This window comes from Pelobates fuscus, chromosome 3 (genome assembly GCF_036172605.1).
Source record: "Pelobates fuscus isolate aPelFus1 chromosome 3, aPelFus1.pri, whole genome shotgun sequence".
NCBI lineage: Eukaryota > Metazoa > Chordata > Amphibia > Anura > Pelobatidae > Pelobates > Pelobates fuscus.
In genome coordinates, this window is record NC_086319.1 from 276,891,443 (window position 1) to 276,918,365 (window position 26,923).

Sequence of the window (26,923 nt, forward strand, 5' to 3'; positions counted from 1 at the left end):
AGCACTAAAGTAATGTGTATTTTTACATCATTTTCACAAGAAATAAACTTAGCAATTTTCAGAACTTTCTCAAATATTCTGTACATAAGTTCATATCTTGCCCATTGTAACTTCTCTTCTCCCCTCATGTGAAAAATCAGTTTGAATTCTTTTTTTCTTTCTAACTCTAGTTTCCGCCCAGTGCCTCTGGAACAAACATATGTTGGGATCACAGAAAAAAAAGCCATCAAACGTTTTCAGATCATGAATGAGATTGTATATGAGAAAATAATGGAACATGCTGGAAAAAATCAGGTTTGAATGTTAATGAAAATATATTTTCTTTGATGCCAGAGATTGTCATAACTAAAATATTTACTATGGCCAGTTGTTGTGTGCTCACTGGTGTATATAATTGCCCTTGATTATTGCAAACTCGGGTGACATTCTCTCAATGTCTTTACTATACTGTCTAGGTGCTGGTATTTGTTCACTCCAGGAAGGAGACTGGCAAGACATCCCGAGCTATCAGAGACATGTGTCTAGAGAAGGACACATTGGGATTATTCTTGCGAGAAGGTTCTGCTTCCACTGAAGTCCTGCGTACAGAGGCAGAGCAGTGCAAGGTAAGACGTTTATCCATAGTGACAAGCTGTAGAGTCATTGTCTTGCAAATGTCCCTACTTTTATTTAACAAAACAATTTTTTTTGTTAGAATTTGGAACTTAAGGATCTTCTGCCATACGGATTTGCTATTCACCATGCTGGTATGAGTCGCGTGGACAGAACTCTGGTGGAGGATCTGTTTGCTGACAAACACATTCAGGTGAGAACAGTGCTAGTTTAAATTTTTTTATTTTATAAAATAGCTATAGTTGCAAACATTTCCAGCAGGTTAGCTTTGCAAGGCATTGATTTGATTAGTGTGCGATGTTCACACTAGTTTTTGTTTTCTCATGGGAGCCTTTTGATTTTTATTTATTATTCCTGATGATTGTGATACTGAGGTTTTCTGTAGATGCCTTTTTAGGTATCTTGACCTTTTTTCTGAAGTATATCCTTTCATGCAATAGTCTTGTTCTCTCCAATTATAGAGCATTGATGATTTTTATATTCAACATGTCCTGGAAGTATCTACCATGTTTGGTATGCTTATAATGGGCAAACTGTCATTCTACACAATGAAAGCGGTAAAGCCGCTCTAAAGGGATTTTAAAAAATTGGAGAATCCATAATCTAATTATAAGCCATATCAAAATAGTGAATACATCTGTGCTTAAATAATGAACCAACTAAGAATAAACACAAAAAAGCCCTACTCAAAAATACTTTGTGTATATATATTCTACCTAGTGGTAATGGAAAGTATTACAAAGAAGTGCCACTTTAACTCCGACAATGCTATTATAATTTGGAAAGATTCCTTTTATTAGGTACAAAAGTAGCTTATTGTCTAAATGAATACCATATCCCAGAGAACATCAACTGGATACTTATAAAGTGGAAAGGAGCAAAATGTGTCCAGTGTAATATAGGGATCTAGAGGATATTTATTTTCTGTGTATATATAGGACCCTAAGCATCTTTTAGACACAACTGAGACAATGTTTCCACTAGTACAAAGTTACAGAAAGTAAGCTATAGTTATGTAAGTAACAACCCCAATTACTACTTAAACTAAATGGGGGAACAGAGTCATAATAGAGATAATCTGTCCTGATCAAAATAATACTATGAGTGCAAAAAATATGCACTAGAGGAGCTCTAAATGTACTCCCTAAAAAAAAGGGGGAAAAGAGGATATGATGGGGGAATCAATGTATGTTACCACACTAGATGATAACCATAATCGCCTGATAACAAATAACCCCAAGTGTATGATACCAAAAGTCCAAAGATCCCCTTCTCTAATACCTCAGGACAGAAGTCCCTACAACAAAACTAAAGCTCCAAATCAAAGCTCCATTTATATCTCCCAAATAGACTGTCCCTGATGTAGATAAGTATTCGGGATCGACCGATTATCGGTTTGGCCAATATTATCGGCTGATATTCAGAATTTTCAGCAATATCGGTATCTGCCTATAAAGATGCCGATAGTGCAGACAGCACAAATGGGGCAGGGCTTAGCGGGCGGCAGGGCTAATTGTGGCCCAAACTGGTAAGTGTGTGGTAAGCTAGGAGTCCATGCGCCCTAACAACCACATCTGCCCCAGTGCCTAACAACCACATCTGCCCCAGTGCCCTAACAACCACATCTGCCCCAGTGCCCTAACAACCACCTCTACCCAAGTGCCCTTACAACCCCAGTGCCCCTACTACCCCATCTACCCCAGTGCCCCTACAACCCCATTTAACCCAGTGCCCTTATTTATTTTTGCTGCTGAGTCTAATCATGAGGTTTTCTGTAGATGCCTTTTGGAGTATATTTAACCTTTTTTTCTGAAGTACATTCTTTCATGCAATAGTCTTGTTCTCTGCAATTATATAGCATCGTAGATTTTTATATTCAACATGTCCTGGAAGTATCTACCATTTTTGATAAGCTTGTAATATGGGGCTATTAGTTATGTTTATAAAAAGACGTATTTGTATACTACTCTTGTACCATCAGGGGTTAATACAGGCATGTGCTAAAGGAAAATTTGCCAGCGGAAATGTATTTATAGAACAAAGGGTTTGATGATAATGCTTATGCGTATTTGATTGCAGGTTCTTGTTTCAACTGCAACACTGGCCTGGGGTGTGAATCTTCCAGCTCACACTGTCATTATTAAAGGGACACAGGTTTACAGCCCAGAAAAGGGACGCTGGACAGAACTTGGAGCTCTTGATATCTTGCAGGTCTGTCGGAATCTGAAACTGGGGGGAAAAAATGTTGTTGTTTTTTTTCAGTAGATCAAGAACGCGATATGATCAGTTAACTCCTGCACAACGGAAATATACTTCCCACTTAAGCAGCTCTGTAATACATGTATAAAAAGGCTTTCCACTGACACAGAACCACAATATTATTTGAATTCAGGAACTCCTTTCGAACTTAGGAATCCTAAGGTGTTTATTCACTAAACCATGAATTGCCGCAAATTGAAAACCAAACCTGGGGAGAAATAGCCTAGCTGTGTGACTACCTGATTGATAGAATCTTCCAAACTGTCTGTTGTGTAACCATTGTCCATCATTTTTATGTTCTCTATAAATTTGAGTTTAGTGAACAAACACTTTTGTGTTATTAAATGGGAAGTGTCTTTTAAGGATTGTGCTTAGAAGTGATTTACTTTTTTTTTTTTTTTTTATATTTTCTTGTGCATAATAGGCTATCCTTAAGGTTTATTCACGTTCCTTAGTATGTGGTGTGTTCATGCTTAATACTTTTTTTTTTTTTTTTTACAGATGCTTGGTAGAGCTGGGCGTCCTCAGTATGACACAAAGGGTGAGGGAATCCTCATTACATCACATGGGGAGTTACAGTATTACCTGTCCCTCCTGAATCAGCAGCTGCCGATTGAGAGCCAGGTGGTGGCAAAGCTTCCAGACATGCTGAATGCTGAGGTGGTACTGGGAAATGTCCAGAATGCAAAGGTATCTTAACAGGTTTCTATTTAATGTTCTATTAGAGGGAATGTGCAGCAAAGGAAGAGCACTTTGGTTAATATTGCAGACTCTTATTAAAGGAACACTTTAATTCAAGTCTGCCCTTCTACAATTTAAAAACAAAATGCAATAAAGGCTGTTAAAATTTTGTGGTTTTGTTGCTTTGTGTCCCTTAAGATCAGGAATGTAATCAATGTATTCATCCCTTGCATATCTTCATCAAACCTTGTATATATTAACCTTCTCTGACTTAACTGCTATATATAGGATAGTATAGGACACTTAAGAAATGAATAAGTTGTTCTGTTATAAGAAGGCCCCTAAGACATCCTGTTCTTGTGTTTGTCTGCAGGATGCTGTGAATTGGTTGGGTTATACCTATCTATACATCCGCATGTTGCGCTCTCCCAACCTGTATGGTATCTCCCATGATGATCTCAAATTAGACCCTTTATTGGAGCAGAGGCGCCTGGATCTTATTCACACAGCAGCCCTTTTACTGGACAAGAACAACCTGATGAAATATGACAAGAAGACTGGAAACTTTCAGGTATGGTGAAAGTGGAGCTATTATCTTCTTATAATGTTTGATCTATGTCCAAGAATTTTTTTATTAAAGGGACACTATAGTCACCAAAACAACTTTAACTTAATGAAGCAGTTTTTTTTTTTTTTATTCTTTATTTTTGTTCCAGCATCCGTAACGGCATCAAAAAAATACAGTAGATGACCCACGCAGGGGTCTTTCATGTACATGTAATACAGTGTTTTAACATGATGTATATCGTGTCATTATACATGAGTATAAAGGGTTATGCCGCTCGGCGCTGGTTTTCCATAGTCCGGGCATTGGTAGCCCAAGTATCAAAATGAAACATACCATAAAAGAAAAAATAAAACTAAGTGTCTATTAACATGGTTATTAAAGTTCTGTACCACATTTCGTATCACGTTTACCAGTTAACTTTATTTGGGTCTGGCAATCTGCTGGTGGGCGTGGAGTGTCTGTGTTTGCGAGGTAGTGCTCTGTATACTAACACAGTTACTAATCGCCTTTTGCGTCGTAGTGCATTATTCTACCCAGTTGAGGTAGTCGTACTTGTCTGGTATGTCAAGCCCTCTGCGGTACTGATCAGTCGTACTGAAAGGGGGTAGGATAGGGTAGGTTGGGAGTTACGGGTGAGGGGGGGGGGGGGGAGGTAGTGGGAGGTGGGGGTACTGTGCCCGTTGGGGCGCCCGGCAGGCGGAAGCACGCCGGGCCGCAACCCGCGACTCTCGGTTATTTTGGAATTATTCATTGGCATAAATTTCCCATGGTTGCCAGATTTTTTGGAATGATTTTTCTGTATGTCTGACTTGAGCAGTCAGTTTGTCCATCAGATAAGTGTCTTTGATTTTGACTATCACGTCGTTGTCAGTAGGGACCGTGGGCTGTAGCCATTTTTGTGCTAGTGCCCTTCTAGCCGCCAGCGTAAGTTTATTTAGTAGTTGTTGTTCTTTTTTAGAAAGGCAGTCATTAGGTCTGGATAGGAGGATCGCCCAGGGATCTAGGTCTATGTGTCGTGCGAGGACCTCTTGAAGTAGTGTTTGGATACTTTTCCAGAATTTGGTCACCTCTGGGCATTCCCACCACATGTGGATGAAGGTGCCTTTGCCCCCGCATCCCTTCCAACATGTGTCTGTCGTTGTTTTTCCCATTTTATAGAGTTGGGCAGGTGTGGTGTACCACCTCATGAGCATTTTATATGCTTGCTCCTGTTGTAGCACACAGATTGACGTCTTTGCTGTTGCTTCCCATATGTCTACCCAGTCCTCTCCTTCTATTGCTCCCCCTAAATCAGTTTCCCACTGGTGTATGTAATTTGGGTCTGCGGCTCCTCTGTCTGGGGCACTGAGCTGAGCATAAATTGTGGTGATCATCCCTTTTTGGATTGTTTCGGCGTCGCATAGTCGTTCGTAGAATGTCATAGGGGTCTGGGCTGCTTTCTTTATGTTTGGGAGTCTGGCAAAGTCTCGTAACTGCATGTGGCGGAAGACGTCCTTGGTCGTTAGGGGTGCTATAGTTTGTAGGGTTTCAAAGGATTTGAAGGAATCCCCTATGTACATATGTTTATATCTTTGCATTCCTGTGCTTTCTAATCCCCTGAAGTCTCGTGCGCTCAGCCCGGGCCCAAACGCTTTGTTCCGTAGGTACGGAGTCAGCGGTGAGGGTGTATGTGTCAGGGCGAATTTGGTGGCTGTTAAGTCCCAGATCCTAACGGAGTTGAGGATCGCTGGGCAAGATGTTTGCAGTGAAGGTCGGTCCTGTTTTGGTACCCATATCCAAAATTGAGGGAGGTCAGTGTGCATTAGTTTTGTCTCGAGGTCGACCCATCTGTGTGCGCCCTCCGGTGTATGCCATGCTACTATCTGGGCCAGTTGGGCTGCGAGGTAGTAATGATAGAGGTTCGGGAGTCCCAGTCCACCCCTCGCTTTAGGTCGGTATAGGGTCTGTCGAGCTATCCTGTGTCTTTTTTGTGCCCAGATGAAATTGTCTATGTGTGTTTGTAGTACTTGTAGGTTTTGTTTGGTGACTTTAGTTGGAAGGGCTTGAAATAGGAACAAAATGCGTGGGAGCAGCGTCATTTTGACTGCATGCATCCTACCAATCCACGATATGGGCCTTTCATGCCATTTTTCTAGGTCCCTACAGAGCGCCTGGATGGTGGGCGTGTAATTGGCGCTGAATAGCCTCTCAGGGTCTGCCGTGAGTTTTACTCCAAGGTATTTGAAGTCTGACCGTGTGAGTTTGAAGGGGTAGGTGTTTTTTATGTTGTCCGTTCCTGCCTTGTCCATTTCTATAGGCATGGCTACCGTTTTATCTAGATTAATTTTGTAGCCTGAGACGCTTCCGTACTCTTCCAGTATTGTCACCAGTCGAGGCAGGGATTGAGCAGGTTTGGTTAGTGTGACCAGGACGTCGTCCGCATATGCAGAGACTTTGAACTCCTCCCCTCCCACCTGTATACCCGAGATGTTCTCATCCTCTCTTATCCTCTGCAGGAGAGGCTCCAACGAGAGGACGAAGAGTAGGGGGGAGAGGGGGCAGCCTTGTCTCGTGCCGTTGGTTGTCGCGAACGGGGTCGGGGTCGCTCCCGGCACTTTGGTTTGCGCCCTCGGTTGGGCATAGAGGGCTTTAATGCCCTTTATGAAGGTTTCTGGCATCCGTAGTTGTTCGAGAAGTGCAAATAGGTAGTGCCACTGCACTCTATCGAACGCCTTCTCTGCGTCCAGGGAAAGGATCAGAGAAGGCGTTCGAGATCTCACCGCCCACCATATGATGTCTGCTCCCCTCCTGGTGTTTTCATACAATTGTCTCGTTGGCACAAAACCGACCTGGTCCGGGTGGACCAGCATGCCCAGATGTTGGTTAAGTCTTGTGGCTAAAATCTTCGCGAAGATCTTAACGTCAAAGTTAATCAGGGAAATGGGCCTATAGTTGGAGGGTTCGGTTGGGTCTCTCCCTGGTTTAGGTATAAGCGCTATGTCAGCCGTGAGCATGTCTGAATTGGGGCACCCACCCTCCATCCATTCTGCGTACATTTTCACTAGGTTGGGCGTCAATGCGTCCCTAAAGATCTTATAATATGAGCCGTCAAAGCCGTCTGGTCCTGGGGCCTTGTTGCCCTTAAGGTCTGTGATCGCCTTACTAATTTCCTCCTCATCTATTGGGGTCCCTAAGGTGTGTAGAGCTTCCGGGGCCAGTCTCGGCATGTTAGTCCTAGCTACGTAGTCTGCTACTTCTTTTATATGGTCCGCGTTGTCGCTGTTGAGTGTTGGTGAGTGGTTGTAAATGTTTGCAAAGAAATCTGTGAATATCTGATTAATCTCCGCTGGGTGTTGGGTTATTAGACCCTGTTTATTTTTAATGGCCGAAATGGTATGGTAGGTGGGCTTGGGGTTCAGCGCCCTAGCTAGCAAGGTGTCCATCTTATTAGAGCGTTCGTAGTAGAAGCGTTTTTTGCGAACTAAGTCTTTCCCCAGATCCTCTACTGCTATTGACCTGATTTTATGTCGAAGTTCCCTGAGGTCGTGTAGTCCCTGAGGTGTGGGGTCTTGTTTATGTTTGGCCTCTGCCCCCCTCAGTGCCCTTTGGAGCCCGAAGAGGGTTTCAGCTCTCTGTTTCTTTCTGCGGGTAGCTATTTTTATTAGGGTACCTCTCAGTACCGCCTTATGTGCGGCCCATACCGTGGATTGGGTCAGCTCTGGGTGATCGTTCTCTCTAAAGTATGTCAGAATTTCCTCCCTAAGGTGCTTCTCCGTCTCTGGGTCTTTTAAGAGTGTGCTGTTAAGTCGCCATTTCCATGGTGGTTTAGGTCCCGGGATCCTGAGGGTGAGTTCTATGTCGGCATGATCCGACCAAGTGATGAGGTTAATATGTGCAGTTTGCACCCACGGGATCCCGGTTTGGTTCACCAGGAACATGTCGATGCGAGAGTATGTGGAGTGTGCGGCCGAGAAGAACGTGTAATCTTTCACTCCTGGGTTCCGCAGCCTCCAGGGGTCAAATAGTGTTGCCTGCTGTATAAATTGTGTTAGGAGTTTGTCCTGTCCCCTCGTGCTTTGCGCCCTCTGTCCCCCAGTAGGGGTGCTGCGGTCCACTGTTGGGCAGTGAGTGGCGTTCATGTCGCCCCCTAGGATTAGGATGCCATGTGACAGGGCCTGGGTTAAGGCTTGTATTTGGTCCCAGAAACCTGGGTCCGGCTGATTGGGTGCATAAATGTTAATGAGGTGGTATGTGGTAGCATGGATCGTCCCTGAGACGATTATATATCTTCCCGACGTGTCCGCTTTTGTCGACTGTACTATAAAGGGGCAATTTTTGTGTAGGAGGATTTCTACCCCATTCTTTTTTACTAGGGCCCTGGAGGAATACACCCTGGTGTATGTGTGGTCCTTCAACTGGATCCGGGCTGAGCGCAGGAGGTGGGATTCTTGTATGAAAGCTATGTCCGTTTTTTGTCTTTTCAGTTCCCTCATTAGCAAGCGTCTTTTGGTCGGTGTGTTTAACCCGTTTACATTAAGGGAGGTAAATTTTAGCGTCGTCATGTTGTAGAGTCTTTGAGGTTACCTTGAGTCGCTAGTGCAGCAAGACTATGCTCCGCCGCCGAGCGCCCCCCCCGAGCCCTGCTGTTCCCCGGGTATAACCCGTTGGGCCCACCAGACTCGAGCCCGGACGGGGGTCGGGCCGGGAAGGGGGATGGGGGGTGGGATAGGTGGAAGGATGGGGGGGGGGGGGGGAGTAGGGGAAGGTAGCTTGAGGAGGGGGGGGGGGAGGTAGTTGGAGAAAACTCCGGGAAAATGCCCCGGTCTTATCAACTAGTGCCGGGTGTCTCGGGGGGTGACTACCCGCCCCGCGGTACCAAGTGTTAGCGCGGAGGGGGCAATCAATCGCCGAGCACCCCGGTGTCGGTCCTTATGGTACTGTTATTCGTCACCCGTTCCCTGGTCATACCTGTGTACGTAAGTCAGGTCGTCTATGTGTCCCGTCACACGTGACATGTATAAACAACAATATATGCAACAAATATTAACTCAAGAAGTTTTAACGTAATCAGGTTTAGAGCGATAGTAAGAAAAATAAGAAAAATACAAAATTCAAAATTTAGGGCATTCACCCCTTATCCATCCTGTGGGGCTGCCTAATCTTCCTGTCCCTATTCGCCCCCGCTGAGTGTTTTACATAGAGGTATAATATATGTGGGATTCCCGCTTGTGGCTACCCAAGCTACCCTCTAACCCAAGCGTACTGGTTTAACCTGAAATAATGAGGGGATGATTTTTCCGCACAGTGTAATGTCGACTACTCTCCGGCCCTGCCGGTTCCCATGTCCCCTTAAGGTGGGTGGCCCTATCTACCTAGTCTTGATGGTATACTGTTTCCGATGTGGGTGGGGTGGGGGTGAGGGGGTGTGTGGATGGTGATCCTTTCCCTGGGCCCACTGACCCTACTGCTCGCCTGAACTGCTCCCTCCCTCCCCGTTAGCATGGAAGTAAACATAAATATACATAAATACACAACACAGGGTGAAACTTGCGTGTCTAGTTGGATGTGAGGTGGGTATAATAGTCCGCATTGCACTCCGGCAGGGGCCATATTCATCAGGGAGTGTGTGGTCAGGTGGTGCTCTCAGTCCATCTGTCGATACTGCCGGTATAGGCTCGTGATTCTTTACGATCACTACACCGCCCTTGAGTGCCTCAGTTCGTGGTAGGCATATGCAAAGTCTTTTCGCCCTGTGTCATCGACCTATGGCGGTCAGCTTCTTCCTTAGATGGTTCTTTCTTGGGCGGTAGTCGGAGAGTGCCGATGAAAGGCGCTTTTAAGAAATTGTCTCTTTCCTTTTCTGTCCTCGTTCCTTCACTACTTTCTTCTTCCGAGTTGTCGTTTCTTCATGTTTCCAAACACATATTTACAGCACAAAAATAAGAAGAAGGGAGAAAAAACCGGTGGGGGGCATCTCTGTTGCTGCTCTTACGTCCCTTCTTGTTTATATAAAGTCAATATATACCATCAATGGTGGAGCATGTTAAAATCCGGTTCCGGCCTGTGTGATAAATTTGCTTTGCAGGTCGTGGTGGGGTTGCTTGGGTAGTATTTGGTCTTCAGGAAGTCTCTGGTTATTTACATTGTATGAAGCAACTTTGCTTGTGATGCTGAGTTGGGGAGCCACATAAGGGGGGTATCGGTCGTTTTATTATACAATGGAGGCGATGTGGTGGGAGGGGGTCTGTTAGTATCTGTTAGTATGCGTTAAGATGCAATGCCGTCTAGTGCTTCGCCTTCCCTGGGTAACAGCCCCAGCGCCTGGATACCCCTCTGGGGGAGGTGAAAGTCTGCCGGGATTTCAATTCCTAGGTCCCTCAAGAAGGCTCTGGGGTCCGCCGAGGGCAGGAGCACGGTTGGGCGAGGCCCGTTGAACACAAGCATTTTGAAGGGGTGTCCCCAGGCGAAATTCAGCCCCTTGGCTCTGACTAGGTCAGCTATAGGTTTCCACTCTCTGCGCCTGGCGAGCGTTGCTGGTGCTATATCTTGGTATAAGTGGAGTGTGGTGCCGTCTAGGGTATACGTGTGACGTCTGGTGCTTTTGATGATGGCCTCTTTGGTGGAAAAGAAGTGCCACCTCATAATCACGTCCCTGGGTGGGCCATTGGGGGGTCCTCTGGCCCTAAGTGCCCGGTGCGCCCTGTCTATCACCCACATGTGGTCAGGGATAGCTGGCAGCTGTGTTTTGAACATGTCTATGAGTACCTTCTGGATGTCTGTGTCTTTAATACTTTCAGACAGGCCCTTTATCCTCAGGTTGTTCCTTCTCGATCTGTTGGAAGCATCTTCAACTTCTGCCTCCAATTCAGCTACCCTGGACAGTAGGGTGTTGGTGGTAGTGGCAGTCTCGTTATGGGCCGTTATTACCTGGTCCATCCGCCATTCCAGGGCTTCAGTACGTTGCCCCACAGTTTGTATTTCGGCCTTTACTTCTCTTGCCGATCTTTCAATCTCCCCGGCTAAAAAGTTTTTCACTTCTGCCAGTGACCGCATTATGTCTGACATTGTGGCCTGCTGTGTCGGGGCATTCAGGTCCCTGGTGCCCGGTGAGCTTGGGGAGTCCGCGCTCGCGTGGCCGCCGCCATCTTTATGCGCTTGCGGCCTAGGCGTTGTGAGGAGGTCGGCTACGGATGGAGTACCGTCTCTCCGTTTGTTTCCCGATTTTTTGTGTTGGGCCATCTCCTAAACCTTCTTCGTTGCTCTGCTTTCAGTTTCAGGTGTTGGTGAGCGGGTAATTCGCGTCTGGCGTGGTTTTTGGACCGGTCGGGGTGCAGAGCTCTCTGCCTAAGCGGCCATCACTTTCGGCGGTCAAGCCACGCCCCCAATGAAGCAGTTTTAATGTATAGATCATGCCCCTACAGTTTCACTGCTCAATTATCGGCCATTTAGGAGTTAAATCACTTTGTTTATGAACCCTAGTCACACCTTACTGCATGTGGCTTGAACAGCCTTCCTAAACACTTCCTGTAAAGAGTCATCTAATGTTTATCCTTCCTTTATTGCAAGTTCTGTTTAATTTAGTTTTTGCTTATCCCCTGCTATGTTAATAGCTTGCTATACCCTGCAAGAGCCTTCTGTATGTGATTTAAAGTTCAATTTACAGAGCAAGAGAGAATATTTAGGATAAATTACATATGATTGAAAGCTAAATATTTTTTTTTTTGTGCAAGCTGTGTCAATTAGAGCCAGGGAGGTGTGGCAAGGGCTGCATAAACAGAAACAAAGTGATTTTAACTTGTAAATTGCAGTAAAACCTGAGAAACATGAACTATACACTAAAACTGCTTCATTAAGCTAAAGTTATTAAGGTGACTATAGTGTTCCTTTAAGATATTTTTTTCCTCTCCATTTGCCTAGGTGACAGAGTTGGGTCGTATTGCCAGTCATTACTACATCACCAACGAGTCTGTTCAGACATACAATCAACTTTTGAAGCCGACACTCAGTGAGATTGAACTGTTTCGAGTATTCTCTCTCTCTTCAGAGTTCAAGAATATCACGGTCAGAGAGGTGAGTCAAGATATTTAGGGATCCTAAATTTTAGACTTGAACAACCAGACGTTAATCCTCATGTAATGTTACTTCTTGATAATTTCTCTGTAAAAGTCAGCTGCTTTTTGTAAGTTATAATTTCGTTTAGATACTTTCATAGCTTTCTATCCACTGTCCTTCTACATGAGCTATCTACAGTGTCACTAAGCTTAATATCCATCAGCTTGTTCATACTATGATACAAATGTGTTTAGGTGATTTATCTACTGAAGTCCATAACATTTAGGATATTTTCTTATGTGATAGGTGTAGCATTTAGTTATAACCTGTTAACAAATTGTGGTGACCTGAGTTACGTGCTTATGTTTGAACAGCAAGAATGTTGCTAGTGTTCTGACCTGATTAGTTGTTGCAAACCCATTGTTGTAGGGCTTTTTGTATTCTAAACCTGATTGTTGTTTATCTCCCAGGAAGAGAAACTAGAACTACAGAAGCTTTTAGAGAGAGTACCAATCCCTGTGAAGGAGAGTATTGAGGAACCAAGTGCTAAGGTAATGATCCTGAGATGCAATAAACATGGTAACTTCAGTATTCATTGCACCACTATTTTTGTGACTTCTGTCCTTATCCCTTTGTGCAGATCAATGTCCTGCTCCAAGCCTTTATCTCCCAGCTGAAACTTGAAGGTTTTGCCTTGATGGCAGATATGGTGTATGTCACACAGGTATTGTAGGATTTTTGTTATTGTCTATAAAATAGAACTGCAGAGTCTTGAAATGTGTGCACTGTATTAAACATTTTAAACCGTTTTAAACTGAGTTTTACATTTAGACACTTGCATCTGCTTATTTCATTGCAGTCTGCAGGACGTCTCATGCGAGCAATATTTGAAATTGTACTGAACAGAGGATGGGCCCAGCTTACAGACAAGACTTTAAATCTTTGCAAAATGATTGACAAGAGAATGTAAGTACCTGTACTTTACCTTTTTGTTGTCTTTTACCGACTCCATGAAAAATGATTATTTTGTTTACCTCTCATTACAGGTGGCAGTCTATGTGTCCTTTGCGACAGTTCAGAAAACTGCCAGAGGAAGTGGTAAAGAAGATCGAGAAGAAGAACTTTCCTTTTGAGCGCTTGTATGATTTGAATCACAATGAGATAGGTAAATAGGATATCAAACTGGAATCTTGTTATCCTGTCAAGGCATTTCTTTTCCCTCTGACTCTTAGCCCCTTTTTACATAGTATTTTATTTCAGCAACTCTTCTTTGAATTCCCACAGGTCTTTTGCTTCCCACGCTTTTTTTTTTTTTTTTACATATTTTAGCTATTTCACTTAATAGGTTTCTCTAATCTTGTTTTCAAGTTTAACTTTTTTGTGACTATACCACTTTTTCCTTGCTCATTTTATTTTAATCCACAAAATTTGTATTCTTCTAACGATGGACAAAGGCCAAATTGTGTTGCCAAAACCTATTCCTATTGTCTGCATTTAGAAGATTTAAAGCATGTGCAGCCCCTTGTTTCTGTGAATTGATTGTGTGCTTCAAACGTCATAATCATTTAACGTTCATTGTTCTGGATTTTCTTTTTCTAATACCTCATCCACTTTTTAAAGGCGAACTTATCCGAATGCCAAAAATGGGAAAGACTATCCATAAGTATGTCCATTTGTTTCCCAAGTTGGACCTGTCTGTACACTTACAGCCCATCACCCGCTCCACACTCAAGGTGGAGCTCACCATTACACCAGACTTTCAGTGGGATGAGAAGGTAAGAGCCTATGTGATAATATATACTAGCGCGCGCGTATGTATGTGTATGTATATGTTCATATTATATGAATAAAGAAAAAAGACTGCACTCACTGGTCTTCAACAAATCAATTTTTTTGTGAAGATCTTGAAAAAGACCCGAATGGGATCAAACGTTGATATTTTTGTAAACACAGCATTTATGGAATTTATTTTTAAACACTAAAAAATGTAGTTGATGAAGATCTGTGAGTGCAGTCTTTTTTTTCTTTATTTCTATTACTAACATGGATTTGCACCCAGGCAAATATTGATGGTATATACTGGTGAAGGTGGAGTGCCGAGCGATTTGTGCAGATGTGTGTTTTTATATATATATATATATATATATATATATATATATCATATCTATATCAAAAAAGTGCAAGCCCCTTTTCCATTATTGTATTATTTTTGGCTGTGAATTTTTTGCCTTGATTAGGTGTTTATAAAAAAAAAAAAGGAAAAGAAAAAAATATAAAATCTGTGAGCTTTGAAGTTGCTGTTTAGTGGATAAGTGAGTTTGCTGGATCTTGTGTACTCTATATATATCTCAGTACAACTTCTGTGTGACACACTAATGATTTTTGTATTCGTTTTTGCTGTAAAGTGCACACCACATCTATATCAACCCATGTCCACCTATATAATACAAGCTCTATACCATTGCAGGTTCATGGTTCCTCAGAAGCTTTCTGGATCTTGGTGGAAGACGTGGACAGTGAAGTGATCCTGCACCATGAGTATTTTCTGCTGAAAGCAAAATATGCCCAAGATGAGCATCTTGTTACCTTCTTTGTCCCTGTCTTTGAGCCTCTTCCTCCACAATACTTCATTCGAGTTGTGTCTGATAGGTGGCTATGTAAGTGATGATCCTTGAGAGACATTTAATATTTTAGCAGCTTGGACAACACTTCTGATTACACTGCTGCTGTCTGCTATTGAGTGCATTTCTTAATTTTTTTGCAACATTGTAGAACCATGAATCTTACCTGCTTTAAAAACCGTACTACAACCGGTCGGCTAATATTTATTTTCTAATTCTATAATTTTGTAAACAAAGGTACACCATAATTTCACAGAATAGTTATATGTAACTCAATAGTTATACGCTCTGTCTTGGTCTAAACTTATTCTGGTGTTTTAAAGGAACACTAAAGGGTCAGGAACACAAACATGTATTCCTGACCCTTTAGTGTTAAAACCACCATTTAGGGGGCTTGCCCCCTCTCAACCCCCTTAAAAGTAATTAAAGCTTACTTTATATCCAGCGCTACACTGCTGGCCCTTCCCCGATCCGCCCCCTTGATGACATCAGAATGGCAGACTTTTAGCTAATCCAATGCTTTCCCATACGGAAAGCATTGGATTGGCTAAAATCGTCAAGGAGGCAGGATGGGGGTGGGTCCAAACGCCGTTTTGGCCAAGCAGCACTTCTTCATAGAAATGTATTTAATCAGTGCCATCTCTATGAGGAAAATTCACCGTCCCCATGCAGAACGTAGAGACTCTGAACGGCAGTGCTGCCTACTGTGCAGCACTGCCCCAGGAAACGCCTCCAGTGGCCATCTGAGGAGTGGACACTTGGAGGTGTACCTAGGGGCAATGTAAACACCGCCTTTTCTCCGAAGGCAATGATTATACTCACCAGAACTACATTAAGCTGTAGTTGTTGTGGTGACTATAGGGTCCCTTAAATGTTAATGTTAATTTTAGTGTTGTTTTTTCCCATTTGGTGTCAACAAATTTCTACTTGGCCTGCTGAATGTTAAAATATATATATATATATATATATATATATATATAAAATAGTTCTGATATATTAAATTCTGCATTTCCTGTTTCCAGCATGTGAGACACAACTGCCTGTATCTTTCCGCCACTTAATATTGCCTGAGAAGTACCCTCCTCCTACTGAGCTTCTAGACCTGCAACCTTTGCCTGTGTCAGCCTTGAGAAATAGCGCCTTTGAGAGCCTCTACCAGGACAAATTTCCGTTCTTTAACCCTATCCAGACCCAAGGTGAGAGAAACATTACATTAGTTTACGACGCATCTGAAATCTTCTATGGTTATTCTCACCCCGCTAGTACTGGTAATCACCATTTCCTTTTTGGTTTCGCCATCTCTTTACAGTTTTCAACACCGTGTATAATAGTGATGACAATGTTTTTGTTGGTGCTCCCACTGGAAGTGGAAAGACCATTTGTGCAGAGTTTGCCATCCTAAGAATGCTGCTACAGAATTCTGAAGGACGCTGTGTGTATATAACCCCAATGGAGGCCCTGGCAGAGCAAGTATGTTCTATAAATGAATGTCTACAGTTGGTGTGTCAGTATTCCTGTGTATTTATTAAAAAGGTTATAGGATCCTTTTAAAATAGCAACATAAATCAAGATCTTTCCCAGTTTTTGGAATGTTACCTGTACTGCATTTGTATTATTCTCATGCTCATGTATTTATTATGTTTATTATAACATTTTTATAAATGATCTTGAAGACGGCATTGAAAGTCATGTTTCAGTGTTTGCAGATGACACAAAACTTTGTAAAATAATACAATGTGAGCAAGATATTACTTTGCTGCAGAAGGATTTAGATAGACTGGAGGACTGGGCACTCAAATGGCAGATGAAATTTAATGTTGAAAAATGCAAAGTTATGCACTTCGGCGTAAAGAATACAAGCAACGTATACCCTTAATGGAAGTGAATTAGGGATAACAACACACGAAAAGGACTTGGGAATTGTTATAGACAACAAACTATGCAAAAATGTGCAATGTCAATCAGCAGTGGCCAAGGCCAGTAAGGTATTGTCATGCATGAAAAAGGGCATTCATTCTCGGGACGAGAATATCATTTTGCCTCTCTATAAATCACTGGCAAGACCACATATTGAATATGCTGTGCAATTTTGGGCACCTGTTCTAAAGAAGGATATCATGGCACTAGAAAAAGTGCAGAGGCGGGCTACAAAATTAATAAAAGGAATGGAACATATCAGCTATGAAGAAAGGTTAACAAATTTAAACCTATTTAGTTTAGAAAAACGTCGCCTGAGAGGGGATATGATAACATTATACAAATATATTCGCGGCCAATACAAACCATTGTGTGGAAATCTATTCACAAACCGGACTTTACATAGGACACGAGGCCATGCGTTTAGACTGGAAGAAAGAAGATTTCGTCTAAGGCAAAGGAAAGGTTTTTTTACTGTAAGAACAATCAGGATGTGGAATTCTCTGCCTGAAGAAGTGGTTTTATCAGAGTCCATACAGATGTTCAAACAGCTACTAGATGCATACTTGCAAAGACAGAATATTCAAGGATATAATCTTTCAATGTAGGGTAATAACTGCTTGATTCAAGGATAAATCTGACTGCCATTCTGGGGTCAAGAAGGAATTTTTTGTCCTAGCTTGTTGCAAAATTGTGCTTCAAACTGGGGTTTTTTTTTTTGTTTTTTTTTTGTTTGTTTTTTTTGCCTTTTGGATCAACAGCAAAAAAACAGGTGTGAGGAAGGCTGAACTTGATGGACGCAAGTCTCTTTTCAGCTATCTAACTATGTAACTATGTAATATTTTTTTTTTACCACTAGCAGTCTCTCCACTCTTTCATATTTACAGCCCTTGCCACACTTCACCAGATCGTTTATTTCTACTACTTTTTCTTTGCACTAAAATATTGGATGAAATACCCATCTCTACTTGCTTCCTCACCAGAAGTCTTATTAAAATGTATTGCATATTGAAATAAAATCTGAGAAAAGAGAAATCTAATTATTAAAGGGACTCTATAGTCACCATATAAAAGCAAGAAAGACAGGTCCCCCAGCCTTCCTTCTTGCTTTTATATGTACTTTCATTCATTAAAAAAAAATTCGAGGTGTTTTTATATTAAAAACTTACCTCCGTTCCAGCGCCGAGCTCCCCGCTAGGCCGCGCCCCCTTTTTCGTCAAAATGACGAAATCGCGGGGCCCAATGGGACGGCTTCGCGCTGCACCAATCGCGTTCTTCATAGAGCGGCATTGAATGCCGCCCTATGAAGAACCTGAGCGCTTTACCGCGCATGTGCGCGGGATTGCGCGTTCGCGAGCTGAGCTGTCTGACTGACAGCTCAGCTCGCTTTCTAAAATTATCAATAAGGGGGGGGACCTGCTGTCCCCCTCCCCCGGCCCCCACCCCTGTGCGGCGGGTGGGGGCCCTAAAATTATCAATGAGGGGGGGGACCTACTGCCCCCCCCCGGCCCCCACCCCTGTGCGGCGGGTGGGGGCCCTAAAATTCTCAATGAGGGGGGGGACCTACTGCCCCCCCGGCCCCCACCCCAGAGCGGCGGGTGGGGGCCCTAAAATTATCAATGAGGGGGGGACCTACTGTCCCCGGCCCCCACCCCTGTGCGGCGGGTGGGGGCCCTAAAATTATCAATAAGGGGGGGGGGACCTACTGTCCCCACCCCTGTGCGGCGGGTGGGGGCCCTAAAATTATCAATAAGGGGGGGACCTATTGTCCCCCCCGGCCCCCACCCCTGAGCGGTGGGGGGGGGCCCTAGTTAACCCTCCCCCCCCCCCCCCCCCCCCCCCCCCAAAAAAAAAATATCTCCCTACCTACCCCCCTCACCCTAAAAATAATGAGGGGGGACCATTAACTAAAAACCTGTAAAAAAAAAAAGAAAAAATAAGATAAAATCAACTTACCATTCGATGTTTTCTTTCTTCTAAAATCTTCTTTCTTCAGCCCCAAAAAAGGCCAAATAAAAATCCATAATAACCGACGCAATAAAAAAAAAAAAAAAAAAAAACGAGCGCAAAAAAATTAATCCATCTTCACCCATGGAGGGCTCCGCGCAGACTGAGCTCCGGGGGAAGGCTTATAAAGCCTTGCCCCGCCCTGCAATTAGGCTAAGAACACTCTGATTGGTGGGTTTAAGCCAATCAGAGTGCTCTTTGTCATTTTACAAGCGTGGGAAAATTCCAAAGAACTTTCCCACGCTTGTAAAATGACAAAGAGCACTCTGATTGGTTTAAACCCACCAATCAGAGTGTTCTTAGCCTAATTGCAGGGCGGGGCAAGGCTTTATAAGCCTTTCCCACCCTGCAGAGCTCAGTCTGCGTGGAACCCTCCATGGGTGAAGATGGATTTTTTTTTTTTTTTTAAATTGCGTCGGTTATTATGGATTTTTATTTGCCCTTTTTTGGGGCTGAAGAAAGATGATTTTAGAAGAAAGAAAACATCGCATGGTAAGTTTTTTTTTATCTCTTTTTTTATTTTTTTTTTTTTTACAGGTTTTTAGTTAATGTTCCCCCCCTCATTATTTTTAGGGTGAGGGGGGTAGGTAGGGAGATATTTTTTTATTTGGGTCGTGGGGGGGAGGGTTAACTAGGGTCCCCCCCCTCCTTTGTATTTAGGGCCCCCACCCACCGCTCAGGGGTGGGGGCCGGGGGGGACAGTAGGTCCCCCCCTTATTGATAATTTTAGGGCCCCCACCCGCCGCACAGGGGTGGGGGCCGGGGGGGACAGTAGGTCCCCCCCCCCTTATTGATAATTTTAGGGCCCCCACCTGCCGCACAAGGGTGGGGGCCGGGGGGGACAGTAGGTCCCCCCCCTTATTGATCATTTTAGGGTCCCCACCCACCGCTCAGGGGTGGGGGCCGGGGGGGGACAATAGGTCCCCCCTTATTGATCATTTTAGGGCCCCCACCCGCCGCACAGGGGTGGGGGCCGGGGGGGGACAGCAGGTCCCCCCCCCCCCCTTATCGATAATTTTAGGGGGGGGACAGTAGGTCCCCCCCCCCTATCGATAATTTTAGGGCCCCCACCCACCGCTCAGGGGTAGGGGCCGGGGGGGGGGGGGGGACAATAGGTCCCCCCCCTTATTGATAATTTTAGGGTCTCTCCCCCCCCCCCCCCCCCCCCCCCCCTTCAACCACTATTGTGGACAGTAAGCGTCCCTGTGGGTTCGGGCTTCAGCTGTAAGCTGAAGCTGTCAGCTGAAGCCACGCCCACAGCAGTGCTGACAGGCTATCAGCACACAAAGCGCGTTCACAGTGCTTTGTGTGCTGATAGCCCGTCTGATGCATTCACCCAGAATGCATCGGACGAGAGGCCTTTTTATGGCCTCTGAACTTGGAAGTCCCTCTGGTGGCCGTCTGATTGACTGCAACAAGAGGTGTTCCAAGCTTCCAATGTAAACACTGCATTTTCTCAGAAAATACAGTGCTTACAAGAAAATGGCTCCGGGTAGCTGTAGCACTCACCTGAACAACCTCATTAAGCTGAAGTTGTTCAGGTGACTATAGTGTCCCTTTAAGATGGTGCCCTCTTCATTTCATTTATGAAAGTGCTAGATCCAGGGATGGACTGACGACTCATGGGGCCCCTGGGCAATGGGAGATCATGGGGGCCCCCTTGTAACTACCAACTTGCAAGTTACAGAAATATACATCATGCCCACATAGCGCAATGTGCACATGTAAATCCTTGTTACAAAAAAGGATTGGGGGAGGGGGGGGGGGTAATGGAGTATATTCATTGTAGTGGACAAACGCTGTGGCGTGGGGCTATATGAGATGCAGTGGGTGGAGAAAGGCTGTAGTGCGCGATAGGAGTAGTATTGTGGGATAGTGTAGTGTGGGTGTATGTGGGAGACAAGGACAGGGCCTCTAATAGGGGTTATAATTGGGGATAGACACTAGGGTGGGGCCTGGGTGGTTAGGGGCTGTAGTGGGGAAATAGTGTAGTGAATGGTTTGAATGCTGAGATGTTTATACATATACACTGCCACACAACGTACAGACACACAGTGACACATCCGGATACACATATAGATCCACAGGCACACACAGATACACATGCAGATACAGACACACACAATGACACACATGTAGATGCACAGACCCATAAATACACACAATGAAACTCAGCAGAGCTAAATTTACACATACATGCACATATACAAATATATACACATACATGCGCACGCAAACACACTGGTAACACATTCATACATATTACATATGTTTAGTTACTCCCTGCTTCTATATCATTTTTGTGCAGGAAGGTGGCTTCCCTAGGGTCCAGTGGCATCTGGCTGAGTGTGATGGGTGTCTGATCCAGGCTCTCCATTATCTCTGGTCCTGGTTCTCAGTCTCTCTCTCTCCTCTTTTGTGCTCACCACTCTTCCCCCGCAGCTCTCTCGTATGCTGGGAGGGAGTGACTTGTACACACTTACTTCCAGCACCACAGCTTCATGGAGCATGAGGTCCTGTCGCACTGTTAAAAGCCAGAGTTGCCTGACCGGGCCTTTAATCAAGGGTATGTTGGACTAGAGGGGCCCGTGTAAATTTGGGTATGACAGTGCCACACGGAGTGGTTGGGTGGCGGGCCCTTTGACAATGTCGGAAGTGGCTAACTGCTTAGTCCACCCCTGACTAGATCATATAAAAGTTGGTAGCCTTCTTATGATGTATGTGAAAGGGGCTAGATCTTTTAACATTTTGATGAGCTGTTGTACACAAAAGGAATAGATTGAAATAGAAAACTATAGCATAATCCTTTCACCTACAGCATGAGGAGGTCATCAGCTGTTGAACAAACTAGAGAAAGTAATATAATTTGGCTATAGTCTAGTTTATAATTCCTCTTTTATATTAATTCTGTTTTGTATCGTCTTTTGTGTACGTTCTGTACATCTCCATGAAATTCAGCTATTGATTCCACTCCTCTCCTCCTTTTAAAGTACAGTAGATTGTGTTCTTTGTAAAAAGCCTCCTCCTTTCAACTTTTGTCAATTTAGTCATTATTCAATACTCACATCTTTACTTTAGAACCTGCAATCATTACGGATCTTACTTTATAAAAGAAAAACATTTCAACTTTCAATGTGTATTTATTTCTTCTATTTTTTTTTTTAGTTGTTCCAAGACTGAAGTACACACTTAAATCTCCTACGCCCACTTTCCACCTATCTATCTCATTATCCCATTACACTCTTTCTTTTTGTGCTTTCATTTGCAATAACTGCTTGCTGTTAGACTAGAGTTATGATTCATTTATGTAAATATATGCTTAGAATAAATCAGAAAGCATCATGCTTCATTATGTTCATCCTACTGGCAGAGAATAACTTTTTGTTAATAGATAGCTATTCAGCACACCTATTATGAGGAATTCATATACACCTACAGTACAGCTCTGCAAAATTTGTTGGTGCTTTATAAATAATGGTAATCTGGGATTTTTAAGGGCCTATAGAGCAAATTGTGCATGTTTAAAGTGGTACTGTCACATGTCTGACTTTATGCACAAATTGGTTATGCTTAATTCGTTTTTTTTCGCTTTGTGTTCCTGGATGTCCTGACAGAGCCAAAGCATACCATTCAAATTACCCCACAGAGTGCCATACACACAGGCATGGCACTATTTTAAAGGAAATCCTGAGTGTGCATGCACTTACTTTTCATTTGTGTACATATGCCTAGATATATGAGGATGTGATGATGTCCAGGACACAGATGAGTTTTTTTTTTTTTTTTTGTTTTTTTTTCTTCTCCTTCTGCCACACTACTTATTCCAGTATGTTTCAACTGCATTTACTTTCAAAGAAGTGATGATTTTGCTTTAACTTATTTAGAGTGCTCAATGCACTTTCATTTTAACTCATTTTTGAGTTCAGCATTGATGAAGACATTCAACACTTAATTCATCCTAAAAGCTTGTTAGTTTTGGATGGGGACATTGGAGAAAATGTGATACTTTTTTAAAGTCATGAAACTTATAGTGTGATATTAAAATTACGCTTTTGACTTTCTATTGACGTGTGTGTGTGTGTGTGTGTGTGTTCCGAAGGGATTCAGAGAAAATTGGCAGTTTTTTGTAGAAGTTGCAGAGTGTATTGATGTGTCCTAATAAGAGCTTAACTTTGATATACAACCATAGTTTTAACATGGTTTAACTTATCTACTTAAATTTGATATCTTTATTACTTTCTATTTTCCCCTAAATAGAGGGATAAAATTGATTTGGCTATTATGAGACATGATTTTTCTTTTCCAATATTATTGTGTAGGTGTTCATGGATTGGTTTGAGAAGTTTCAGGACAGACTCTACAAGAAAGTGGTTTTGCTTACTGGTGAGACTAGCACAGACTTGAAACTGCTTGGGAAGGGGAACATCATCATCAGTACACCAGAAAAATGGGATATCCTTTCCCGCCGTTGGAAGCAGCGCAAGAATGTTCAGAATGTCAGCTTGTTCATTGTTGATGAGACTCACCTCATAGGTGGGGCCAATGGGGTGAGTACATCTAGCAAAATGTTGAGTTCCACTTGCTTTCTCATGATCATAGTCATAATAGTCCAAATTAATCACATTGTTGGATGTTTTAAAGTATGGCCACTTGCTTGGGTTGACCAAAAGCCAAAGAACCAGAGATTAAATGGGTCTTTGTCCTCCATCACTACTTACTTGCAAACTGTTGGTTTTTTTTTTATATAAATATGCACATTTGTGAATTGTCCTTTATTGATCTTTTTCATCTTTTTGCTTTCCTGCACATTTGTGAATTGTCCTTTATTGATCTTTTTCATCTTTTTGCTTTCCTGCAGCCTGTGTTAGAGGTAATCTGTTCTCGAATGCGATACATTTCCTCTCAGATTGAGAGACCTATCCGTATTGTGGCTCTCAGCTCTTCCCTCTCCAATGCTAAAGATGTGGCTCATTGGCTGGGTTGCAGCGCCACAGCTACGTTTAATTTCCATCCGAATGTAAGGCCAGTCCCTTTGGAGCTACACATTCAGGTAGGTTGTCTGTACCAAATTCATTATCAGAGACTCAAGACATTTTATTCGAATTATATTTATAAAGTACAAGGTCTCTGGTGATGTTTTGTTTTGCCATAAAACAAATATTAGAATCACTATGTACTATTAGTTACATTGATCCTGTCCTGTATGGTAACGTTTAAGCTTCAAATTCTAAATCTACATGAAACTAGTTACTAGTTCCCCCTGAAATGGATGTCTTGTTTGCCTAAGAGCCATTAAAAAGTGCATGTTCCAGTAGGAATTGACCAGTTGGATTCTCTTTGGGTGAAGCTAAACTGGTTAGGAGTGAGTGCAGTTAACACTGGTAATTGGTCTGATGTATTTAACAACTTTCTTTTCATGTTTATTCTAGGGTTTTAATATCAGCCACACACAAACGAGATTGCTTTCCATGGCAAAGCCTGTATACCATGCTATTGTGAAACACTCTCCCAAGAAACCAGTCCTTGTCTTTGTCCCATCAAGAAAGCAAACACGGCTGACTGCTATTGACATACTCACTACTTGCGCCTCTGATGTGCAACGGCAGAGGTAAGCTGGAATGAACTAGTGTTTTGAATTCTACGTCTCGGTTTGTTTAACAATCTTGTAAACTGACTTTACCAGAATACAAAAATACGGAAATGAAGGTGGAGCATCCCTAAAAAAGAGAGCAAATCCCATCAAAACCAGTACCTCCAATAGAGCACTATAAATAGACTTGTAAAAAAACTGTATCTCACACAAGGTACAAAAAATAATAAAGTTTTATTGATAGTAGGATAAACAAAAAAAAAAACTAAACACCAAGTGTCTAAAATACACCAGACTGCTTAACCTATGAAAATGGAGAAACACTGAGAAGTATAATCCAGCTCAATTAAACACAAACTAGTAATAGTTATGTAGTAAACTTGATACTTGATAAATGAGTCACTCAAAATGACAAAGTAGCTACTAAAAAATGTAGCAATATAGGTAGCAAAAGTAACAGTGAAGCTTACATATTCATAGTATAATAAGAAATGGCCGTAATAAACTCAGATTAATCCTAATTTCTATGTACAGAATCCTAAAAAATCCTATTGACTAACTGTAGGTTCAAATGCACTGAAGCTAGAATAGCACTATATGTATCAAAAAGATGTGTAAATCGAAAGAGGCGGATAAGTGAAAAATAAAGTAAGAAGCAGTAAAGAGGGTTCTCAAGACTCAATTGTAGTGTATACAACAAAAAACAGAGACTCAGCCGGCAAAATAGTCCCTGGGTAGGTGTAGCGTGTTAGAGTATAACAGGCTACATGGAAGCAGTCTGCAGAGTGTGAAAGAACACCCACAGCCTGACACGCGTTTCGGCGATAATGATCGCCTTTCTCAAGGGCACCAGTAAGCAACTTGACACATAAGGAAAAGTAGCCCCTAATTTTATTTATGTATTTTGTGAAATCGCAAGCTCTCTGGAATTAAATAAAAATATATTCAGACACATGGAGAAGTATAGAAACAGTTTGTTTTTGGTGACAGATCTGCTTTAACCCCTTAAGGACACATGACATGTGTGACATGTCATGATTCCCTTTTATTCCAGAAGTTTGGTCCTTAAGGGGTTAAGTCCCGGTTATCTTGCAGTAAACCTCTTACATGACAGAGGCTTAAAGCAAGGTTATATGTTGGCTGCCAGTCAAATTTACCCACAATCAATCAGTGAATCATTCCCGCAGAAGGGCTAACAGCAGATCTCATGGACAGAGGAGAAACAAATGACTACACAAGGAAATCTAAATAAATCCAAGGGAGGGAGTATCAGAAGATTTTTTTTATTTTTTTTGCCTGTCATGACATCCACTATGGAATAATCTTTGTAAGGAGCAAACCTCTTAATCAGTTCTGTTTCTATACTGTTAATGCTGGCATACTTTCTTTTTTTTTTTTTTTTTTTTGCTCCCACCTCCCTTCTTTTGTTTTCTCAAATTTTTACTGGCTTCATCTTCCTGTAGTTAATGAAAATGCTATAGACTCAGATGAGTTTTTGACAATTTTTGTTTTCCACCATACTATCCTATCATGAATGCTGTGAGAACATATAAATCACATAGAATGTTCAGAAATTGTGTATCTGCCCTCCTACAGGTTCTTACACTGCACAGAGAAAGATCTGCTTCCATACTTGGATAAATTAAGTGACAGTACACTTAAAGAGACCTTGCTGAATGGAGTGGGATATCTACATGAAGGACTTTCCTCATTGGAGAGGAGAATAGTTGAACAGCTCTTCAACAGTGGTAAATACCGCCAGTCCCCTAGTAACATTGTCTAAATTGTTTGCATTTAGCAAAATCTTTTTCTTCTGTTCTAGTTATATTTTCATTACTCTCCATATTCCTCATATGCTGTATGCCAAGATCAGTCTTATTTTGCTTTGACTTTGTCACAGGTGCAGTGCAAGTGATTGTAGCATCTCGCAGCCTCTGCTGGGGTCTGAATATTGCTGCCCATCTCGTAATCATCATGGACACTCAGTATTATAACGGCAAGATTCACGCGTGAGTATGGAGTGTCCTGAAATATATGGAGGATTTTTGGTCTCTTTTTTTAAGAACCTTTTCAAATGAAATATCCTCTCACCATTCTCACAGATATGTGGACTACCCCATTTACGACGTCCTCCAGATGGTAGGCTATGCAAACAGACCTCTGCAGGATGATGAAGGGCGTTGTGTCATTATGTGTCAAGGGTCAAAGAAGGTGAGGGACAAATAAGCTTATGTGTATAACCTGTTTCAAGCTATCGTTACATCATCTTCCATTCTCCAGGCAGCGCTAGTTGTTTTCTGGAGTTTTCAGATCTCTAGCGCTTTACAGAATTTAAGCCAGATGTTTAAATAATTAATATAACAGCAAATTCCTGTTTGTCATACTTTACACTACTACAGTTGCTGTTTTGAAGAACAGCAAAAACAATAGGAAAATAAATCCAAATCCACCCTTTATTGAATGTGTCGCAATATATGTAGAGCATGCAGTTTCACACTAGACATATTGGTTTCAATATTGCTTCATTTTTGTGGAGGGATGTGCATTCAGCCAAATTTAATAGGCAATTTCTTCAGCACAGCGCATAGATTATTGGTATACCAACCCGATGGCGAAGCGACAGTTCACACGTTTTTG

At 42.6% G+C, this 26,923-nt stretch overlaps 1 protein-coding gene across 1 annotated transcript in view; it reads left to right on the plus strand.

The window, feature by feature from the left end:
- SNRNP200 (small nuclear ribonucleoprotein U5 subunit 200) overlaps positions 1 to 26,923 on the plus strand; it is a 44,563-nt gene that overhangs the window by 11,513 nt on the left and 6,127 nt on the right. The window contains exons 16-36 of the mRNA XM_063448612.1: positions 171 to 294; positions 456 to 605; positions 695 to 805; positions 2,692 to 2,823; positions 3,373 to 3,561; positions 3,926 to 4,123; positions 12,017 to 12,169; positions 12,622 to 12,702; positions 12,792 to 12,875; positions 13,011 to 13,117; positions 13,198 to 13,316; positions 13,772 to 13,926; positions 14,619 to 14,808; positions 15,795 to 15,968; positions 16,082 to 16,242; positions 23,016 to 23,243; positions 23,555 to 23,746; positions 24,126 to 24,304; positions 25,883 to 26,034; positions 26,187 to 26,295; positions 26,389 to 26,497. Coding sequence (XP_063304682.1) covers positions 171 to 294; positions 456 to 605; positions 695 to 805; positions 2,692 to 2,823; positions 3,373 to 3,561; positions 3,926 to 4,123; positions 12,017 to 12,169; positions 12,622 to 12,702; positions 12,792 to 12,875; positions 13,011 to 13,117; positions 13,198 to 13,316; positions 13,772 to 13,926; positions 14,619 to 14,808; positions 15,795 to 15,968; positions 16,082 to 16,242; positions 23,016 to 23,243; positions 23,555 to 23,746; positions 24,126 to 24,304; positions 25,883 to 26,034; positions 26,187 to 26,295; positions 26,389 to 26,497 — 3,097 coding nt within the window. The remainder of the gene's footprint in view (positions 1 to 170; positions 295 to 455; positions 606 to 694; positions 806 to 2,691; positions 2,824 to 3,372; positions 3,562 to 3,925; positions 4,124 to 12,016; positions 12,170 to 12,621; positions 12,703 to 12,791; positions 12,876 to 13,010; positions 13,118 to 13,197; positions 13,317 to 13,771; positions 13,927 to 14,618; positions 14,809 to 15,794; positions 15,969 to 16,081; positions 16,243 to 23,015; positions 23,244 to 23,554; positions 23,747 to 24,125; positions 24,305 to 25,882; positions 26,035 to 26,186; positions 26,296 to 26,388; positions 26,498 to 26,923) is intronic.